This window comes from Gracilinanus agilis, chromosome 1, assembly GCF_016433145.1.
Source record: "Gracilinanus agilis isolate LMUSP501 chromosome 1, AgileGrace, whole genome shotgun sequence".
NCBI lineage: Eukaryota > Metazoa > Chordata > Mammalia > Didelphimorphia > Didelphidae > Gracilinanus > Gracilinanus agilis.
The window spans coordinates 252,863,161-252,885,928 of NC_058130.1; the positions used below are offsets into that span (position 1 = coordinate 252,863,161).

The 22,768-nt window shown below is 42.3% G+C and overlaps 1 protein-coding gene across 2 annotated transcripts in view; it reads left to right on the plus strand.

The window, feature by feature from the left end:
- The window catches only part of FBXO10 (F-box protein 10), a 67,861-nt gene extending 48,277 nt beyond the window's left edge, over positions 1–19,584 (plus strand). For both annotated transcript variants that reach the window (XM_044660956.1, XM_044660948.1), the window contains 5 exons: positions 836–988; positions 6,337–6,612; positions 11,896–12,206; positions 13,641–13,819; positions 17,742–19,584. In XM_044660956.1, coding sequence (XP_044516891.1) covers positions 836–988; positions 6,337–6,612; positions 11,896–12,206; positions 13,641–13,819; positions 17,742–17,919 — 1,097 coding nt within the window. In that variant the 3' untranslated portion in view covers positions 17,920–19,584. The remainder of the gene's footprint in view (positions 1–835; positions 989–6,336; positions 6,613–11,895; positions 12,207–13,640; positions 13,820–17,741) is intronic.
- The last annotated feature ends 3,184 nt before the right edge of the window (positions 19,585–22,768 follow it).

A 22,768-nucleotide genomic window follows, 5' to 3' on the forward strand; every position in this document is an offset into this window, starting at 1 on the left:
TAATATGCTGTATAGCTAAGTGTTGCAAAGGGTAGAGTGCTGGGCCTAGAGTCAGAAAGACCTGAGTTCAAATTTTGGCCTCAGCACTTACTAACTGGGTGACCCAAGGCAAGTTACTTAACCTGGTTTGCCTCAATTTCCCCATCTATAAAATGAGCTGAAGAGGAAAATGGCAGACCATTCCAGTGTCTTTGATAAGAAACCCCTAAATGGGAACACGAAGAGTTGGACACAACTAAAAAAATGACTAAACAACAACAAAAAATTTAATATAATTTCCTGCTATAGAGATTATCAAGGAGGGGATTCAAGTTCTGCATATGAAAGCTTCTTCACATCCCCATCCTTCCTCAGCCTAGAATCAAAGAATTATCCAGCAGATGGGCTTTTCCAGGCCTCTATCAGTATGCCTCAGGTTCTGTCCTCTTTAGGAATTATACACTTAAAAACATGCAGGTATAATTATATTTGGTATAACTGTACTCAGAGTAGAACACATTCTCCCACCTCCTATCTCCCTCATTAACATGCATAAAGGCATCTTAGAGAACCTTGTTCCCTCTCAGAAATGGCTCTTTGTAGACTGGCAGAGAAAATAATGGAAGAGAAGATCCTGTATCCTGCTGATTCCCAGATGGAAGAAGATGCTACTGGACTGTCTCATTTATGCTACATTTTCTTCTTTAGTATCCATGTGTTTAATTGCATTCCTTTTGAAGTCTGACTCCCAATGCTATTTGCTTATTCATTTAGAAATTAGATCATTTGAGGCCTTATTGATTATAGGACAAATTCTTTATACTGAGCAAAATTTCTTTTGTGCCTCTCACTTTAGAAAATGTGATTCGTGAAAATCACTGGGGTGGTGCAGATATTCGCCGAGGAGGTGACCCAGTTCTTAGAAGTAACCTCATCTGCTTTGGCTATTCAGATGGTGTGGTTGTAGGAGAACAAGGAAAAGGACTAATTGAAGGAAATACTATATATGGTAAGAAAGATCTGTTGTTGTTGTTTTTTGAAGTGAGCTATATAGAGTCTACTCGGAGTGAGCTGGTAAATGTCAACCAGCCCTCCAAAAAAGTGTACTTTGGAGTTTAATCTGCATTATTATAATTTTTTCAAGTCTAGAAAATCAACAAGACAATAAATCAAGCCTTGATTTGTAAGGTTTGTTAGTTTCTGGGGTATAAATGCCCCCAGTGAAAATTTATTGAATTTATAAGCTGGCTCCAGAATACCTCTGAGTCTACATTGCCCCCCTTTTTCACCCCTCTCCCTGGCCCTTTCATGAAGAAGCATATTACTAGAAGTACAGTGCCTAGAATGAAGGGGATTGTAAATCCACAGAATATTGGGTGTAGTTATGGGCTTCCCACTTTAGAAAGTATAGTAACAAGATGGACTAGATTGAGAGGAGGGAACTAAGGTGGTAAGAAGCCTCCAGATGATTCCATGTAATGACAGCTTGGAGGAACTTGAGATGTTTAGTCCCAAGAAGAGAAGACTTAGAAGAGAGAACATGGTCAGCATTTTCATATAGTTGATATATTATTAAATGACAAGACTAGATTAGTTCTGCTTGTATGTTAAAACTTTACCAAGCCTTTTGGAATACCCTGCATTAGGATCTTTGTTTTACTTAATTAGACTTTGTTATAATGGGCAGGGGAATGGAACTCGAAGAGAAGAATGACTGGGAGAAGACTGATGTAAGAGAAATCAACTTTTTAAAAATGTTTAAGACACAAGAGACTTGAGAACACTGCTAAGTGACTTTCAGGAAGGCAATGAAATTAGACATTCTCAACTTATAGGAATAATTTGACATTTTATATGCTATTGATTACCCCTCTTTCTTTTATTAAAACATTTAAGATTTTTCCCAATTAACAAGTGTTTATTTTCTCTCCCTCCTGTCTCTCCTCTCCTATTGAAAAAGAAGAAAAAAAATCTCTTTTCCAAAATGTGTCACCATGATGATGGTTTTTGCCTACATTCAGAGAGACAAGCCATAAAAAACAAAAATATTGGGAGATCTAAAATTAAAATTAACTTAAAAAAATCTCCAAAAGTAGAAATATGCTTTAATTTAAACTATTTCAGGAAAAATGAACCCTAACCACATTACAATAGTGATTTCTATGGGTGGATTGCATCTGCTTTCATGATTTCTAATTTTTATTGTTTCTAACACATCATTTATAGTTTGGAGACATTCTCAGTTTAGGTTGATCTCAGATTACATATGGGAAACTGACATTAATATACTTACATATTACTTGCTGCTCTTTGAAAATAAAACTTCATAGAAACACAGAAGAAAAAGATATGATTTATCACATGTTTATATGGGTATATTATTTGGGGTTTTCGTTTTAAAAGATTACTCTAGGGGGCAGCTGGGTGACTCAGTGGATTGAGAGTCAGACCTAGAAACGGGAGGTCCTAAGTTCAAATCTGGCCTCAGACACTTCCTAGCTGTGTGACCCTGAGCAAGTTACTTAATCCCCCATTGCCTAGCCCTTACTTCTCTTCTGCCTTAGAACTAATACACAGTATTAATTCTAAGACAGAAGGTAAGGATTTTTATTTTAAAAACTTTTTTAAATAAAAGATTACTCTATTACAAAAATGAACATGGAAATGGGTATCAAGTGATATAACACATATAACCCAATGGAATTGCTTGTCAGCTCTGTGTGAAGATGGGATTAACTCTCCCCTGCCCATTTTTAGATTTAATCACAAGAAGTGTATACACTGTACTTATCTTTAAGTATGGGGATGTCTGTGACCCAGTGTGCAATAGTGAGTAATGAATCAGAATTGACTGACTGCCCCTTCGGCAGTCCTAAGCAAAGCAATAGCTGCAATTGGTCCACATAAAGGAGAAGGAAGGCATAGGAAGTGATGATAAGGAAGAGTCTTTAAAGTGGCAAGAACTTCCTGTGACCAGTTCTTTTGCCTTCAAACTTGACCTTGAAGGAGCTTGACTGCTCTTGGATTTTCCCTTAGAACTACCACGTGGGTGACTGAAAAAAGCTGATTCCTTTTTCCTGGCTTTTTCTGGAGGTACTAGCTTCCAGAGAAGCCCCTGGTCTTAGAGGAGGCCTCGTGGCTAAAACTCTTGTTTAATTTGCCTCTGGGCCCCCTTTGCTGGGGCCTTTGAAGCCCTGCCTGATTTGGACCAGGCCAGAGTAATTATCTACTCTCTCTCATTTCCTGACTTTCACTCTTCCTCCTTTTGTAAATAAACTACCATAAAAAAGTCATCCTGACTTGAGTAATATTTTTTTGGCAACCACATTTTTATACATTTAGTACAACCTTTAATTTTTAACACTTACATCCAGGAGTGGGGAGGGAAGAAGAGAGGGAAAGAACATGAATCATGTAACCACAGAAAATGTTTAAAATAAATTAATTTTTTTAAAAAGAAAAAACTTCAGCTGTTTAATTATTTTGGCAATTCATTTGTGTTCATGGAATGTGCTTTTACTCTTAGACTACAAACAAAAAAATTCAGATTTCAAGTTATATTCTTTGGGCTGAGTCTTGAAGAAGAATAATTCTAAGAGGCAGAGGTGAGGAAGGAATGCCTTCCTGGCATGGGATATGGCCTGTGCAAAGGAATGTTGATGGGAAATGGAGAAAAAGAGAAAAGGTTAGTCTTGCTTCAGCACAGAAAGCAGGTGAGAGAGAGGCTAGACAGATAGTAGTGCAGGGCTTTAAATGCTAAACAGGGGAGTTTCTATTTGGGTGAATGAGCACCTTATTTAAGGATAAGGTATCCAAGATACTGAAGATATGTAGTTAGCTAGGAAATTCAAAGAGTATTCTTTAAATCTTTTGCATAGATCTATTCAACTTTTATTTTCATTACTTACTAGTGCTTCTCAGTTGAGAGGCAGGAAGAAAATGAGGGAGAAAGAAAGAGAAAGGAAGAAGGGAGGGAGGGAAGGAAAGAAGGAAGGAATGTAAGGAATTAAATTTAGGATTTGACTAAAATATGAGAATTCTAAGTTAATATTGTGGTCACTGATTAAAATATTATAGCTCAAGTAAAAATGACTTTTAGTAGCTTTTATTTACAAAGAGGTGGAAAGAGTGAAAGTAGAGAAATGTAAGAAGAGAGTAGAGAAAATGTCTAATCGATCACACTAAATGTTGCTCTGGTGTCCTGCTCAGCCCCAGCAGGGCTCATTAACCATCAGTCAGAGGATCTGGTGATATCTTATACAAAGGTTCCACCAATGCAGCCTCCTCCAGGAGAAGGAGGCCTCCCTGGAACTAATCTCTCCAGGAGCCAGGAAGGGAAGGCCAGCTACTCACTCATCCAACATGAAATTCAAAGGAGAAGATCCAGGAGCAGTCCTTCCAGAAGTAGCCCAAGAGCCAAGGTCCCCCATTGAAGCTGAGGTCCAAGTCCAAAGCCACCTCCAAGAGGCAAGTCACCAGCCAAAGATTCAAGCCAAAGACCCAAGCTGAAGACCTTTTGGACAGGAAGTTCAGGACTTTTTATAATCCTTTTTCCATGTCACTTCCTGTCCCTTCCTCCACTTTACTGGAACCAATTGCAGTCTTTAAATTTGCCTTAGGGCAGGAGCATGGCCTCTGGAGTTGTCACTCACTTTTAGTAAGTGATTTGGGAACTTACTTACTTAGTGTTAAGTAGGGGTGTTTAAGTTTTTGGTTGATTAATTTAAAATTGCTGATTGATAGACAAAGATAGTTTGATTTACTTTTTACAGGAAGGAAGGAGAGAGAAAGGGAGAGAAAGAATGGAAAGAAAGAAAAAGGGAAAGAAAGAGAAAGAAGATATAAGAAAATGTTTCCATTTGAGGTGTGGGGATGAAGAAAGGTGTTAAAGTATATCATAAACTGACTAGTTTGAAGAGAACTAAAACTCATGCCCCCTTAATAGCATTACATGGTTGTGAATCAGTTTTATTTTATATTTGTAATTTTTGACTTTGTTTTCCCAGAACAAAGTGAAGTAGACTTTTTAAAAAACTCTTCCTAACCTGGTTTTCCTTCACATGTTATGAGGAAGATCAGAGTTGCAAAGAACTGCAAAGTTAGACATTAATGAGGACAGAGAGCATTAAGCATCTCCTCTTTGATTTCAGGGTTGCAGTGATATTTGCAGGGATACATGACTAACTTGCCACTGTTTTTGGCAGAATCTCTGCTGAGATCTGATGGGCTGGGCAAAAGAGTTTGGCTGTGAAACTTAAAAAGAGCCTTAAAAAAATCTCTTTTCAAGCTGATAGTTCAAAACCTGGTTGTTAATGATTAGCAAAAAGATCATAGAAAGATACTATTATAGTTCTTTAAAGATTGCAAAGTAGTTTCCACTCTCTGGCACATTCTCTTATTTTAGCCTTGCAAAAACCCCGTGAGGTAGGTTGTATAGGTATTATTATCCACAATTTATAGGGGAGGATTTGTATTTCCCTTTCTGGGAAATGCTTGTATGTGAATGTGAAATTGTCTTCAGGCACAGAAACATGAGATTTTAGAGCTGGGAGTCATGTGGCCTCATCTTCTTCTTGGAAAAAGTAGAACAGATCAGTATAAAATTCTAGTCCTGGCTTTGCCACTTACTCTTTGTATGTGACCTTGGACAACTCATTAGGCTTTAGGTCTATCACTTATAAATTGGGGTCAGTATAGTTACCTAATCATACCTCCTGAGTGTCATGAAAATAAAAAGGGGAGAATATATATATACATAAATATACATATATATACACAAACACATATACACATTTATATACACACATACACATGCACCTAAATTTCTTTAGAAAATAGAAAATGCTTTTTAAATATAAGATTTTATTTTTATTAAAATTGACATTTCAAATGTTTAATGTTCATCTCTAAGAAAGTTAGAAACAAGTATTTTGTTGGAGAAGAAAAAACACAGTAAATATAAAATGAGCTGCCTATGTCCCTATTCCTTGTCTTTCATGAATTAGAATGAAGTTGAGGCTCCTGTGGTCCCATTTTATTCAGTTTTGTTTAGAATAAGCACACACCAACTTTCAGAGTCCCATACACAGTGATGCTTCTGCCTGAACTTTAACAAGATGGAAAAAGCTTAGTGTCAGAAGAAGAGCTGAATCACTGAATGCTCAACACTCCATGTTCGCAGAAAAGCTCAGGGGCCCTGTTAGGAGTTTTCAGCATCTCATAGGAGGCTAACATGAAATATGTTAAAGATTTTATATCCTTAAATGAGAAGCAACCAGATTACTTTTTCTATACAGTAGATATAAATAAGATGCAACAATCTCTGTTTTAACACTCCTTATATTTGGTCTGTCCTAGGTAACAAAGGCTGTGGCATGTGGATCATGTCCTCAAGTCTCCCACACATCACAAGCAACCAGATTGCCCATAACAGCATCTATGGGGTTGCTGTGTTTTGTCAGAAGGATGATGCTAATGATTACCTCATTAACCAAGGAAACAATGAAAATTTCATTGATGAAGGTGAAGCTTTCAACTGGGAAAATGAACTGGAGAGTGAAGATGATCACTTCTCCTCCAGGCGGCCAGTCAGCGTGGCTCTTATTGAATCTAACAGTATTAACCACAATGGAGGTGAGTGTGGCACTTGTTGAGTCTTTTCAGTCGTGTTTGATTCTTTGTGACCCTAGTTGGAGTTCTCTTGGCAGAGATACTGGAGTGGTTTGCCATTTCCATCTCCAACTCATTTTATAAATGAGAAAACAAGGGCTCCAGGTTAAGCAACTTGCCCAGGGTCACACAGCTAGTTAAGTTTCTGAGGCTAGATTTGAAGTCAGGGAGATGAGTCTTTCTAACTTCAGGCCACCTGAATGTAACACTCAAAGATACGTTAAAACCCTAGAGCTGGGAAGAATGATGGAGTTTACTGCCCCACTTTTCTAATCCACATATAAGGATATTTGACAACAGAAGTTGGCTCATAATGAGTTCCAAAGCTCTAGAGCTACAGAATTATCTAAATAATATAGTGGGTCCTGTTCATATTCTCCCTTTAACTACATGACCCCAGGCAAGTCACTTATCTCTTTCAGCTTCAGTTTTATCTATAAAAGGTGGATGATAATAGTAATAATACCTATCCCACAGGGTTTTGTTTGAAGATTAAGTGAGGTGGCATAAAACCTTAAAGTTCCATGTGAATCCTAACTATCATTATTATTACTAGCACTAAGAATAATAAGGCACTACTTATTAAAACCAAAAATGGCATGCTTCTCTAATTGGCGATATCCACTAGTAGAAGAATAAGTTAGATATGTGTTGGGAGTAGACCGACCCCAAGGGAGAAAACCCAGTCACATAGCTTTCTGGATGAGAAAGACAATAACTTACTATTGTAAAAATGAAAAATAAATACTGGGAAGCAATTATCTGAGCCATACTGACATTTATTTATAGAAAATTGTAAATTACAAAATGTCAGGGTTCAGGCCCAGCCTAGCTTGGCCAAGGACCCAGTGCTTAGGCATCAATCAGTATACAGTCAGATTACACAGCCCTCCTCCCCCTAAAAAAGGAAGAGGCTAAAGAAGGGGTGACCAGAGAATGTCTCTGTTTTTTAAGGTCTATTCTATAAAGTAATAATCAATTCTACGTATAGTAAAAGTCAGGGTCTTGTAGCTTTAAAGTCAACTGAGAGATCATACTATCTGGACACCTTTCAGGATGCAGGATGCATGTGCACAGCTCCTGTTGACAAGGATATCTTGCTAAGGAACTTTAGAGGATTTTCTTTGCAATTATTACTCACAATGTGATTGTTTATTAATGATTCTCATATACAATGATTCAATTAAATTAATAATTGGGGTTATTCCTTCTCATGAATTCTACTGTGACTATAACTTATCATTAGAATTCTAGCCATCTAAGAGGATTCCATGCAGAGGTAATACACACACAAAATAGTAATAAAACAACGAGTATATCCTAATTAAAACAGTGTAACTAACTTATCTTTTATACCATTCCATTGGGATTTCTGTGGTAGGCTGGGAAGAGATCAAATAACATTTATTAAGATTCTACTTTGTGTCAGGTACGGTGCTAAATGCTGGGGCTACAAAAAGAGGCCAAAGAAAGACTCCGCCCTCCAGGAGCTCACAATCTAATGGGGGAGACAACCTGTAAATAAACATGTACAAGGCAAACTATACGCAGGATAAAAGGGAGATCATTGACAGAGGGAAGGCACTGGAGTTAAGTGGGGATGGGGAAGGCTTCCTACTGAAGGTGAAATTTAAACAGGGACCTAAAGGAAGAAAGGTTCTAAGCTACATCCATGCTTGCTCTAGCCACCTTCTCCCCTAGCCCCTTGTCCTGCCAAATCTGAGTTATTATTCCTTATTGATGATTTACATTTCAACAAGATTAAGTTCTTTACCAGTTTCTGCAGGTTTCTAACTCACTGCCAAGCCTGCTTGTTTATTAAAGAGGGCAGATATTTTCTCTCATCTCAAAATATGCACTTAAAGATGCACAAAACAGCATCATTTTTTTTACCCTTACCTTCTGTCTTGGTGTCAGTTCTAAGTTAGATGAGTAGCAAGGGCCAGGCAATTGGGGTTAAGTGACTTGCCCAGGGTCATGCAACTATGATGTGTCTGCAGATTTGAACCCAAGGCCTCCCAACTCTATGCTTAGTGCTTTATCTAGTATGCTACCTAGCTGCCCCAATATTAATTTTTTTAAAAACCATTTGAATGGAATGTAAAATTTTTAGATGTCAGTAAAGTGATTTCCTCACCCTGTTATGTCTCTACTCTCCAACAGAGAGATTGGGTCAATTTAAAAGACAATTGACAAACCAGAGGTAAGCAAGCATCCCTCTTTTCCCCCCAGCCCAAGTGGATGCTGACTAACACTAGGGTACCATTTTATGGAGAGAAAAGGACATGGATTGGGCAGGAGTAGCAAACAGACTCCTGGCACCTCCTAACCTTTCATTTCTCCTTCACTGACAGAATCAATAATTCCTTTGGTATTTTACCCAACTGATGCCCCAAGCTGGAAGGAACCTCAGGAAACTTGGACCAGTAGAAAGAATGCTAGATTTGGAATCAGAGGACATGGATTCAAGTCCTACCTCTACTGCTTATTACCTGTGTGACCTGGACCTATTTTCTCATCTGCAAAATGAGGGAATTAGACAAGAGAATACTTGAGGTTCTTTCCAGCTCTCAGTCTGTGATTCTTTGATCTTGTCCAAATTTATTGTCTTCCAGTTGGCTTTCGTGGGTCCCCAGAAATTGAGAAATTACAGTCATGAGACTCTCCATGGGCCAACTAAACTGAAGCACTGCACCATACTATTATACAAGGTGCATCTAATGTCCCAGCCACATAAATGGGAGACTAAATCTCATGGAAGAATTAAGAGAGATAAGTTTCAGCCCAAGTGGTCAAAGAGCCAACCAAGAATTTATAAACATTCTCCTTCCTCCCAACTTGAGCATAAAAACAAAGTCCCCAAGGGCCCAGTAAGACAGGGCTCAGCCCTACCATAAAGAAGGCCCAGATTCAGTTCCCAAACTTGCTCTCTAAAGCTTTAGATCAATTTTGCATTGAAGAGAAAAACTATTTGATTCAACATTTATTAAATACTTTTTACATGCCAGGTATTCAACCACGTACTGAGGAAACAAAGGCAAAAGCAAGAGAACTCCTGTACTCAAAGACCTTTCATTATGCTGGGGTGGGGCAGGAGGCAGGCAGTAGAGGGGCAGTGATACTGCATATATTAGTTGTTGTTTGTTCCATTTAGTTGTGTTTCTGACTCTTCATGAACCCATTTGGAGTTTTCTTGGCAGTTATCCTGAAATGGTTTGCCATTTCTTTCTCCCAACTCATTTTTCAGATGAGGAAAGTGAGGCAAACAGGGTTAACTTGCCCAGGGTCACACACAGCCAGTAAGTGTCTGAGGCCCGATTTGAAATCAGATCTTCTCGCTCCAGGCCCAGTGCTCTATCCACTGGATCACCTGGCATATATGCAAATAAGTATAATATAAGGTAAATTAAGGAATGAGAGCAATAAAAACTGGAGTAGAGGGAGCTGAAGAATCAGGGGAGATTTCACAGAGGAGGTGACATCAGAGCTGAGTGAGTCATGATAAGAGTTCTGAGAATTAGAAATGAGCAAGACGTCCCTATGAGGCCTGGCAGATGACCTGTGGGAATCAATGGGCATGGATGGTAGAACATCATATAGTAGTCCAGAGTGTTTGCAACCTGGAGTTCATCATGGGAATTAGCATGAAAGAGGTTAAAAAATAAGGTAGGAACTAGACTTGTGGAGTGCTGAAAATTCCAGTGGAAGAAAAAGTTTGCATTTCATCCTTGAGGTACTGGGGGGTCTCTGAAGGTTTGTGAGCTGTGGTGTGGCATGGCCAGAACTATGCTTTGGGAAGATGGTTGTGTTAGTTGTATGAAGGGTGGATTAAAGAAGAGAAGGACTAGAGCTGAGTTTCTTAGCCTCATTTGTATTGTGGACCCCTTTGGCAGTCAGGGGAAACCTGTGGACCCTCACTCTGAGTAGTACTATTTAAAAATAATTCATACTTGGGGCAGATGAATGACTAAAAGCCAGGCCTAGAGATGGGAGGGCCTAGGTTCAAATCTGGCCTTAAGACATTTCCTAGTTGGGTGACTTTTGGCAAGTCATTTAATTCCATTGCCTAGCCCTTACTGTTCTTTTGCCTTGGAACCAATGCACAATATCAATTCTAAGGCAGAAGGTAAGGATTTTAAAATAATAATAATTCATAATTGAAGAAAATGCCCAATTTCAGCTAGAGGTTAATAAAATAAAGATGTATTTTTTCACCTCGAGCCTGAAATCTATCCATGAGCCCCAGATTAAGGCAAGGAGACCAATTAGGAAGCCATGATAATAGCCTAGGCAAGAGGTGGTGAAGACCTAAGCCCACGTGAAAAAGAGAGAAGAGGCTAGATTTGAAGGATATTGGGACCAAAAGGGCCCCTAGTCCAACTTTCATTTTCTAGATGGGAAACTGAGTCCTGGAGAAAGATGTCTGAATCTAGGCTGTACTTAGAAAACAAAGCGATTCACAAACAATGCAGTTCCAGCACCTGGATAACTGTGGCTATCCTCTCTGATGAGCGTGTCCCCAGGGACCAATGAGGCTCCCCCACTGGCTGCAGTCCATCACCTGGAGCCTGTTTCTGTCCCCGCTCTCCTGCCTAGTAGAGTGCTAACATGGGCCAGGCCTGCGGGCAGAGATCTACCATCCCATAACCAGTCACTGGAAGGGTGGATGTTTATGGATTTGGTCCAGCCCTGTTGGGAGTGATCCTTGAGCACTATCCCCATTGGTACACGTAGGCCGGCCCTTGCAAAGGGAGCATTATCTTAACTGGTACATTCTAACTGTGCCATTCAGTGTAACATCTGTGTTTAAAAAACAAATAGTAAATATAACTTTTTAAACCTAGCATTTATATAGACTTTAAGGTTTATAAAATACTTTACAAATATTATTTCATTTGAACTTCATAACAACCCCCAGGAAATAGGTATTATCCCCATTTTACAGGTGAGGAAACTGAGGCAAATAGAAATTGTGACTTCCCCAGGGTCCCAGAGCCAGTACGGCAGGATTTGAACTGTCTTCCCCACACTTCCACATGAAGCCACCCCACTGTAGCCTGGCTTTCCTCTTCTCTAAAGGATTTGCACTCTGCTGTCTGTGGAAGTTTGATTTGTGTGCTCCATTCCAAATTATGCAGCTGTGGAATGAGTTTTCCAAACATGCTGATTTTTACCTTGTTGGCTAGGAGAAGGCCTCCCTCCCACATGACCCCATGACCAATGCATGAATGTTCTTCTCTCCACTAGCCGCCGGGCTCTATGTCAAGAGCAATGAAGCCCTGAACATCATTGCCAACGTCATCCATGCCAACCAGGAGAGTGGGCTGGTCGTGCTGCAGAGCACCCAGCTCACCCGCGTCGCCAACAACAGCATCTCCTGCAACCATCTCAGCGGGGTCCTCGTGGAGGCCGAGTGCAGGGTGGAGCTCCGTGGAAACGGCATCTATGACAATGGCGGCCCCGGAGTGTCCTCCAAAGGGGATGGGGCCATCCTAGAAAATGACATCATCGGCAACCGAGGCTGTGGGCTGCAGTTACTCCAAGCGGCCAACATGAAGGTGCGGGCCCAGGCCCTTGCCAGGCCCTCTCATACTGGCACATCTTTTCTCACTAGAAACGCAGGCAGTGGGCAGGGTAGTGAGGAGTCTTCCCCGACCCTTTCAGGAGCCCCAGCCCCGGCTCAGGACTGGGAAAGGATGGATGTGGGCAGGGGGCCCTGCTGGGCACGGGTGCAGGCAGCCCCAATGCCGAGAGCAAGTGTGCCCCTTGACTATCTCCGTCTCTTGGCAAGACCAGGGTGAAGCCTGTCAGGTTATAGTCTTTGGCTCTTCAAGGCTCACGTATCACCTCTTTTTTGAAGCCTTCCCTGAGGCTCTCTTTACTGCGTGTGTCCACCTTTGGTTTTTTCATTGCTCTCCCCCTCCATCTGTCTGTCACCTGAAAGGCTTCACCCCTGCCTCTGGGAGAAGAGACGGAGACAGACAATGCCACACTCGCTTCTCCTCTGAAGCCTGCACGCCTTTCCGGTGCCCAGTGCTGCTCCCCTTTGGGCCACCCTTACCAGAAGGCAGGCAAGCGTGAAGTCATTCCCAGCGATCTTCACCTCAATCCCTGCCAGCTGTGGGATCACACAATTCAAACCCAAAGGAAATCAAACAAGCTAATTTGTATGTGTACCTCCAAGGCCCTCTGAGCAGTACTTTTCCAATCCCTCCTCGGGTTAGGCACCCAGAGAGAGCACCCGGGGCCTTTAAAGGGTAGAATCCAGCCTCAGCTCACCAGGCTGGAAAGGTTTTTGGTGTGGTCTGAGAACTGTGTATCTGCCATCCAAGGACCAGCTCAGGTCAGAGGTGCCCAGATCAGCCACGTGGCCCAAGTATTGGCTTTTTTTTTGGCCATGGCAGCTCATCTAAGGCACAGAGGTGGATAGGATATCTGTCAAGAGGAGGAGGACTCACCCACCCTTGTGAGACCCTGGATCCTTGAAGGGTAAGATCTAAGACCTACTAGAAACAAAGTGATTGCTAAGGATCCTAGGATATAGTTTTAGAACAGAAAGAGGCCTCAGAGGCCATGAAGTCTAACCTCATTTTACAAATGGAGAGACTGAAGTCACAGAGATGGGTCACTTGACCAGTGTCATATAGCTGGTATATATCAAAATCAGGATTTGAATTCTGGTCTTTCTGATTCCATGTCCACTGTCCTTACATGATCTCACGCTGACTCTCTAAAGAGCTCTCCACCTGGTTCCACGGAGAAAAGGGCATAGAGAACAATTGGCTTAAGTGAGCAGGATTTAAGGAAGGCATCGGGAATTGCCTCCTCCAGAAAAATGAGACAGTATGAAATTCAGGAGTGACTCCTTTATGTTTTTCTGAATTGTTCCCCTTGGGCCACCATGGCCTGAGCTGTCTTGTTAGTCCTGGCTAAGTGGCTTTGCTTTCTTGCCTGCTATGTTTATGAAGTTTGGACTTTGGTTGTTTCCTCAGATCACCAAAAACAGAATCCATTCCTTCCGGGATTATGGAATCATAATGCTTGATCAAGTCAAAGGCTTGGTGCAGGAAAATATGATCTTTCAAGGGAAGACCAAAAAGACCATTTTGCAACAGGTCTCCAATCTCGAAGACTGTTTAGTTCAAAACAACAAGCTTTTGGCTTTCAAGAAGTAAGTCACTGCCACTTTCTGTTGGCCTAGACAGAAGCTGGTCCATCACGACCAGAACAGTGTTCCCAGGGCAATCCATGTTCTTTGTTCTGCAATTTAGCCACTCACTTCACAAAAACAAGGAACAAGGGCCAGCCTTCCCTCTGTCCTGTGCCACCAGATTCTGGCCTAAATTTCATAGGTGTCCTGGGGAGGAAAATGCCTCTCAGACCCCCATGAACACAGACACCTGGAGCCAAGCAGCTTGATTCCAGAGTAGCACATCTAAAACTCAGATCTTCATCTTCCTTTCCCCCTTCCCCTACCTCTTCATTCCATCATTCCCTTGGTGGGACCACCATTTCCTCAGATGCTTACAATTTGGTGGGGGGTAATTTTCAAGGTTTTTTTTTCTCCTCCTTAGCTTTAGTGTTGAACACAAAGTACTTTAAAGTAGTTATTGTGAAATGTGTTTTCTTGCCATTAAAATGCACTTTGCTTCCCTTAGACATCCCAGAAGCTAACAGTTCCCATGTTTCATCTGCACACCATCCATTTTCATCCATCCAAAGGAGCACAAGATCCAAAATAAGAGTGTAACATATGTACATATTAGTTACCCCAAAGGTTACAACTGTATATAGCAGGCGAGGGTGAAAGGGATTGAACTGAAATCATCTCTTCCTTCCCCCTTCCACATCTAGTCAGTTGGCAGATCCTATTGGTTCCACCTCAGCTATATGCCCCTTCTGCTTCACCCCTGCTGCCATCCCCTCTAGTTCCAGCCCTAGATATGGCCCCCTCTTACTGCTGTAACAGCCTTCTGTCTAGCCTTCTCCTTTCCTGGCACACATCCAGGCATGCAGCTCCCCTGCCCAAACTCTGATACTGACTCCCCATTGGACACAGGATAAAATGGCGACTCCTTAGTACTCAGCACCCTCCACAAATGGGTGTTTTCAACATTTTTCCTGAATGTCTACTCCCCGTACCGTACTTGGTCTTCCATCCAAACCAGAGGACCAGATGCTGCTCTCATATTGTCCCAAGCTCTCCTGCCTCCACACATTTTTACTCACCACAACCCACATGTAGGAGGGCCTTCCCCCATATTTCCACATCCTCTGTGAGGATAAGATAGAGATTCAGATTGCTGCCTCCTCCAAGAAGCCTGACCAAAGCATGACACAATTCTTTAAATCTCTCATATCACTCTATTTGGATTTAATCGTACCCTACCTGGACTTAAGAGTTGTTTGGATATGTCTTTTGTCCCTCTCTCTTTCTCCCAGCCTTCTGCCCAAGCTAAAAGAACTTTTATTTTACAGATGAGGCAACTAAGGTCTAAAGAGTGTAGGTGATGTCCCCAGCGTCACACAGGGCTCCAGCTCTAAACCTGCTTTCTTCACTGTGCAAGCGTAGGAGTGATGGCCTCAAACCCCTTTCTGCTGGTTTGTCCAAGGCTGGTTATAGCTAATATTTCTATGATTTTAAGTTTGCACCATGCTGTACAAATATTAATTCATTTTATCCTCACACCAACCCCAGGAAGTAGGTGCTGTTATCCCCGATTTACAGATGAGGAATCTGAAGCTGAGAAAGAGAAAGGGACTTGCCCAAGATCACACAGTAGTAAGTGTCTAGAGCAAAATCTGAACTCAAGGCAGCTGGGTGGCTCAGTGGGTTGAGAGCCAGGCCTAGAGATGGGAGATCTAGGGCAAGTCTCTTAATCCTCATTGCCCAGCCCTTACCACTCTTCTGCCTTGGAGCCCATACTTAGTATTGATTCTAAGACAGAAAGTAGGGTTAAAAAAAATTAGACTTGAACTAGACTTGATCACCCTGACTCCAGGCTCGGCACTCTCCACTGTGCCCCTTAAAATTCTTGGCTCTTGTACAGGAACCAAGCCTGCATTTTCTCTGCCGTTCAGGGAGACAACAGTATGAACAGGTTTAACTCTCAGCAGAGAGGAGGATGAGGCACAGGTGACTAGTGGGTTGATTAGTTTTCTTAGTTGTACAAAGTGAGTGATGTTTTAAAAACAGCTTTTAGGTGACACTTGTGACTCACAGTACCCTCGAAGACTAACTTGGAAGCTCTTGGTTACACAGAAGATTTCACCTCTTTTTTTTGCTATTGTTTTTGGAAAGGGAAAAAAATTGGCACAAATCTGTTGGCTTTCCCGATGAGAGCTGTGACCCACAAATTGTTTTAAAGATCAAACAAGGTTGATAATGTATAGAAAGTGGCATATAAGTGTAAGCCTTTATGATTTTTTTTTTTTTACTGGATCTATGATTTCAGTAGTCTAAGGAATGCCCAGGGAGGATTTATCTTCCTCTAACAATGCAGATCTGTACCTTCTCTGTGACTCAGTCTTGGAGAATTTCTTAGGACACTGACTTACTCAGGGTCACGGCCAACCTATGTCAGAATTGAGATTTTTAACCCAGCCGTATTTTATCACCACACAGTCTCTTATATCATCATTTTATTCTCATCTTTTTTTTTGATGGGATCCAAATAGAAATAGTTCTCTTTTTTTTTTTAAATCCTTCCATTGTGTCTTAAAATCAATACTATGTATCAGTTCCAAGGCAGAAGAACCCAATGGGGGTTAAGGGACTTGCCCAGGGTCACAGCAAGGAAGTGTTGGAGGCCAGATTTGAACTCAGGACCTCCCATCTCTGGGCCTTGTTTTCAATCTACTGAGCCACCTAACATCCCCATACTATCTTTTTAAAAAAATACATTTATTATTTTTTTTAGCATTCAATTTTTAAAATTTTAAGTTCTGAATCCTCTTCTTATTCTTTTATTATATATCATTATATATTATATATCATTATGATATATTATATATTACTTATATATTATATATAATTTGTTCTGTTTTAAGTAAAAACTAGACTAACTTGTGTGAGGGTTGGCAGTTAAGTTGCTGCTCCCAGCACTTACAGATTATTGCACAAGTGGATAAAACACCTGTTTTTTGTAGTCAAATAGTATTTCAGCCTCTCCTGTACAGGCTCATTGAAATCATTCTCAGGACTGCTTCGGTAGCAAGTGACATGATGACAGGGACGTGATTGTGATCCCTGATAGACCTCTGTATTCAGAAAGTGGCTCATCCTGTGTGCTTAAAGATGGTGATGTTTGGTGGGGAGATGCCACTGGCATTCTGAGTGCCAGCCAACAAGGTTTTTGTCCACTGGCCCCTTGTATAGTCATAGCCCCTCAGAAGTGTGTCTCCAAGGTACTGCAGTGGTGATCCCCCTCTGCTGGGTCCTATCACGCTGTCAGATCTTGGGGGTGGGCCTGGCAGCCTGCCCTAATCATTTAGTGCCTTATTCCCAATTAGCCACCAGTTTATGAATTTTTCAGCCACAGCCTACATCATTGCAGGGGCTGTCTACCCAGATGAAATCCCAGAGCAGTGAGTTTTTCAGAGTCAAAGTGATAAGCCAACCAACAAGACATACAAGGGGACAAATTGGTCACATCCCTTTAGTTAGCCCTTATTTTTTATCTTTTCCCTAGCTCAAGTCACAGCCCTTTATGCTTTTGTGGCAAGTTACCTTCCCTCTCCAGGCCTCAGTTTCCCCACCTCTGAGATTAGAAGATAAAATCCAATGATCTGAGGTCCCTTCCTGCTCTGCATCTGTGATCTGATGGCTTTTCTTGGGATCTTGCCATCTGTGTTGTGGTTATTTGTGCACCTGCCTTCTTCCCCTGATTAGCCTGCACTCTTGAGGACAGGCTGGGGTCACTCACGTGATACAGAGGGTGCTCCAGGAATTTACACATTTAAATTTATTTGTAGCTCTGGGAGCTGATGGAAGGGCTTTGAGGGAAGATGTGGGTTTTGAGCTGGGCTTTCACTTCTGTTTCTGGATCTCCCCATCTTCTCTGGGAACTCACCCTTGTGTCTTGGCCCCACAGGTCTGACATCCCTTGGAAGTTAGAGAATCCCCCTGCGAGGCCTCAGATTGAAGACACAGCAAGAAGCATCTCTACAGCCCACAACAGCCAGAAGGTGGCAACCGTCACGACCAGAATTAGTACCCGAGTGGAAGGCAGGTGCCCCAGCAGCCGCAGCATCTTCTGCACCCTTCTGTGACTGTCAGGAGGTCACTCAGGCCTCTCTGAGAACTCACTCTCCCCAGGAACAGAGGGAGGGAAGGGCAGTAATGTAGGGGTTCACTGAAGTTTGGGGGAGGCTTATTTTGAATCCTCTGTCTGGCTCCAGGGGGAGATGAGTGCCCAGCAAGTCCAAGACTGTGAGGTTTTCTGGGAATTGAGAAGAGTCCCTGAAGGAACTCCAAGTCATAGTTTTTTTCTTCTCAGAAGCTGGGTTTAGCCAAGGAAATAGATTTAACGAGTCTTTGAGGAAGAGAAGGAAGTTGGTGGGTTTCCTGTTACTGAGGCTCTTTAGGCAAATCTGAAAATGCAAGGGCAAAACCAGCCAGAAATTAGGGCTTAATGAAAAGGGGAAAAGATAATTTCTTTGAAGAAGCACTACTTCATGTCAAAAGACTTAAGCTGTCATCCACCAGCTGTGTGACTCTGGCCCAGGCTCTGAACCACTGTCCTTCCTCTGGAAATTGAGAAGGTTTGGACAAGATGATCTCTGATGACCCCTCAAGCCTATTATCATGCAGAGGATCTTATTGAAGGAAGGTCTGGGCCAGGAAGTCTCCAAAGACACCTCCAAATTTCTGTTTGCCGGGAAGCTGTGTACACATCAGCGGCTTCCCTGGTGTTTCCTGATGCCAGAGGGGACATGCCACCTTTGGGATTTGGGCCCAGGCCTGGCCCTTGATGAGATTCAGTTTCTTCTCCCCAGAGCTTGGTCTCCTAGCACCAGCCAATTCTCAGGAAGATCACTATCCCCCATGTACACGGCCTGACTGCCAGGCCTCGGGGACAAAGAGAGCCTGTGCCACAGCCCCTACTTCTGAGACTTCATAGGGAGCAACCAAGCGTGCTCCGTGGACCAATGCAGAAAAGCCTGAGTCCCAGCTGTGATGACTGACACAAAATCAGCTCTCGTTCTCTGGGCCTCTCACCCAAGCCTAGTCCAGTGCCTCACCCAGTGAGCAGCTCTGATGGGTCTGACCAAGCACTCTAGGCCCCATCTGCTATTTGAGGACAGGCCCTAGCTATGGGTGCACACGCTTTATGACCAGAAGATTGACCACTAGCCAATTAAATTTTTGGCCATGGTGACTTTTATCACCCACACACCCAGAGCCAGGATCCATTCTTACAAACTCAATAAAAATGCAGCTTAGACAATCAGACCCAAGGAGATTAGGAAATTGCACTCCGCTCCTTCCATCCCAGAGGACTGTGCTAAAATGTGTTGTGTCTGGGGGTTATAGCCCTATAAAACTGAAGCCCCAGCCTCTGAGGAGTGGGCAAATATGGCCACCCCTAGACAGATGAGAGACCCTGGGGCTCTGAGCTGGCACACACCCTGTACCTTCCCATCCAGCGAGGCCGTGTGGCTTCTGAGGTTAGCAAGGAGGCACATTTTGGAGGGAACTGTATTGTTTATACTGTGGCTCCAATGCTGCCAGCTCCCCTCAGGGGAGAAGGGGAGGCATAAAGGGGGATGCCTGGAGAAGAGGATGAAGTGAGAGATGTGGAACCAAGCACAGGTCTGCCCCAGGTTGAGAGGTCACAACAGCACTAGTCTCTCATGTGCCCTTGGTATGTTTTCATTTCTTTGGTAGACATGCTCCACATGGGACTGACAAGGCCCCCTTTTAAGATGTACAATGTGAAGCATTTACTATTTTTAAAGAAAAATCATTTTTATGTGAAATTATGATGAAATGACATAATGGAAAAATAAAGTGGTATATTTTTTAAAATAAAGATTTCTACTGAGTTTTCCTTGGATCCATATAGACATTAATAATAACAATAGCTAACATGTATATAATGCTTATTCTGAACCAGGCACTGTGCTAAGCACTTTACAAAGTATTATCTCATTTGATCTTCACAACCACCCTGGGGGGTATTAATAACCCATTTTTAAGAATAAGAAAATTGATATGTGCTTGTCCAGAATCAGAGATAGTGTCTGAAGTCAGACTTGAACTTGGGTCTTCCCAATTCTGGGTCCAGAGCTCTATCACTGCGCCATCATGATATATATTTTTTAAGTTTTTATTTTGAATATTTTCCCATAATTACATGTTTCATGTTCTTTCCCTCTCCCGTCTCCCTACCCCCCCTTAGCCGACGCACAATTCCACTGGGTTTTACATGTATCATTGATCAAGCCTAATTCCATATTATTGATTGTTGGACTAGAGTTATCGTTTAGTGTCTACATCCCCAATAATAACCCCATCAACCCATGTGCTCAAGCAGTTGTTTTTCTTCTGTGTTTCTCCTCCCACAATTCTTCCTCTGAATGCCACCATGATATTCTGGGCATCTTCTCGGAGGTTTTTATTCTTGCCCCTATTCATCTGAATACCAACATCTCGGGAGCAAGGTGAGGTCCCCACCTAGCTCCTGTGGTTAATTTGTTGGAGTGTCACTAAGACTTGACCGAATCACCGAGGATAAGGTGGAAGCTGTGGCAGTCATATTTTGTCTGGAACACCTTTCCTCTCCCTTTTGCTTGCCTCTTGGACGCTTTTTTTCAAATTCAACTCAAATACTACCACCTCCTTAATGGCCCCTGCTTGGCACAGCTTCAGTCTCAGCATTTATACACATACCACTGTTTGTATCTCTCAATCCCTGGTAATATGGTGGTTTTGCAGGGAGGGTTGGATCTGTGTCTATTCTAATCTCCTCTCTAGTAAATCAGAACTGGAATACACGAACTTCATCATCTTTTTGCTCTCCTCTCCTCTCCTCTCCTCTCCTCTCCTCTCCTCTCCTCTCCTCTCCTCTCCTCTTCTCTTCTCTCTCTCTCTCTCTCTCCCTCCCTCCCTCCTTCCCTCCCTTCCTCTCTCTCTCTCTCTCTCTCTCCCTCATGCCCAACACAAAGCAAGTGCTTATCAAATGAGTAAACTAGGAAGTAGAAACTGCAGAGAACTGGCTAATGAAGGACAGAGAAATATGAGACTTAAGGTAAAAATCACAACTTGCTATCTAGAAGAACACGAAGGAGAGAAGGGCACAAGTGAAAGAGAGCAGGGGAAAAGCATGGCCCTAAGGCTTGGAGAACATTTTCTTCTTGCCATCAGCCCCATGTCCTCCCTTCTCTTGGATGGTGGTAGCACAAAATTACCCACACAGTGAAAGAGGCCTAGGTTGGAGACAGTATGAGGCTAATTTTTATTAAAGGGTTTTTTCCTCCTTTGGTTATATGGAATTTCCAGGGGCTGCAAAAGTAGTTATAAACAGGTGAAGGCCTTTCAGCTTAAAAAAAAAAAAAAAAAGGCATGAACATCTGAGGGCCAGCTTTTCAAGCTGCTTGGGCATGGGGTTAAATAGACTGGTTTGGCAGAAGGTCATTGGTTAAGTGATAGTAGAGGTTGCTTTTCTTTAAAAAGTTTTTTTTAGTATATGTGTGTGTGTATATACACATACGTGTAAAAAATATATAAAATTTGTTTATATCATATATAAATGTTTGTGTGTATGTATGTGTGTGTGTGTGTGTATGTATCACACACACACACACCACCACACACATATATATTGCTCATTTTTTGTTTGCAACGAGGCTCAATGACATCATGGGATGATATCTTCACTTTTAAGTGAGTTGGATTTAACTGAGGCAGGATTGCACAGAATCATCAGCCTCACTGTCTTCCAGAGTCATCCAAGTCCAGTGGCAGAACAAAAGCTAGGCTGAGCTGAGCGCCAAATGGCCCAGGATGCAGGAGATGACCCTGGCACCCTTGATCTCTGCCCAGACTCTAAGCACTGCCTAGCACCTGCTCCAGCCACCTGCTCCAGCCACCTGCTTGACCATTAGAACAAATCATTCTCATCCTCTCATTCCACTGTAGGAAGTCTTCACATTCCCCTAATTCACCAACAAGTCTGAGGCTTATCAGTTACCCTCAACCTGTTTTCACTGGTCTAAAGAGACAGTTTTCCTGGGATGTGGCTGCTGCACAGGCTATGGCTTCTGGGAGCCACCGCTGAGATTTGGGTGAAAGGTGGTTACCAAAGATAGATGAGGAGCCCTGAAAAGGGCTAGGCAAGCCCTCACAGCAGAGGTGTTGGTCCTCACCTGGTAGCCATAGAGCATGAAGCACTGGCCCTCACAGACGGTGACAACAATGGATGTAACTAGTTGGATGCTTCACTATGTCCTTGCACAGTTAGTATATTTTTTTCCTTCAATAAGGTTTGGGGATTTTCTATTAGTCCATTGGTTGGTTAGGGGATTCATCCATCAAGATGTTACAAAATAACTGTGGCTCCTATTTCTCTCCTTATATCTTATGATCAATAAAAACAATAGCAAATAATGATCATCCCTCCAGAAAATGCAGCCAGGAAGGGAAAATGTAAGGTTGCACATCATCCCAGAACAGAGATGAATGGTTCTGTCTCTTGGGCTGAGCTAAAGAGTTATACTGACAATCAATCAACCATCTCCTACAATCTTACCCAGCCTTTTACTCTGTTGAATTCCATTCTTTTTATAAAACCATTCCAGATTACTTCAATAATCTCTGGCTGTGGGAGCAGAGATGGATGGATGACTTCTGTAATCCTCTTGCTATCTTGCCTTTTGTCTTCTTTCTCCCTACAGGCAAGGGCTAAGCATAGGTTGTTAGAGCTAGAAGGGGCCTGAAAAATTATCTAATCCCACCCATTCGGTTCATTAATGGATGAGGAATCTGAAGGCAAAGAAATTGAACTGGGATTCAAAACTGCATCCACCTGACTCCAAATGTTCTTTGATAAACCCTCTCAGAAGATGTAGGGTAGCTAGGTGGCACAGCAGCTAAGAGCACCAGACCTAGAGTTGGGAA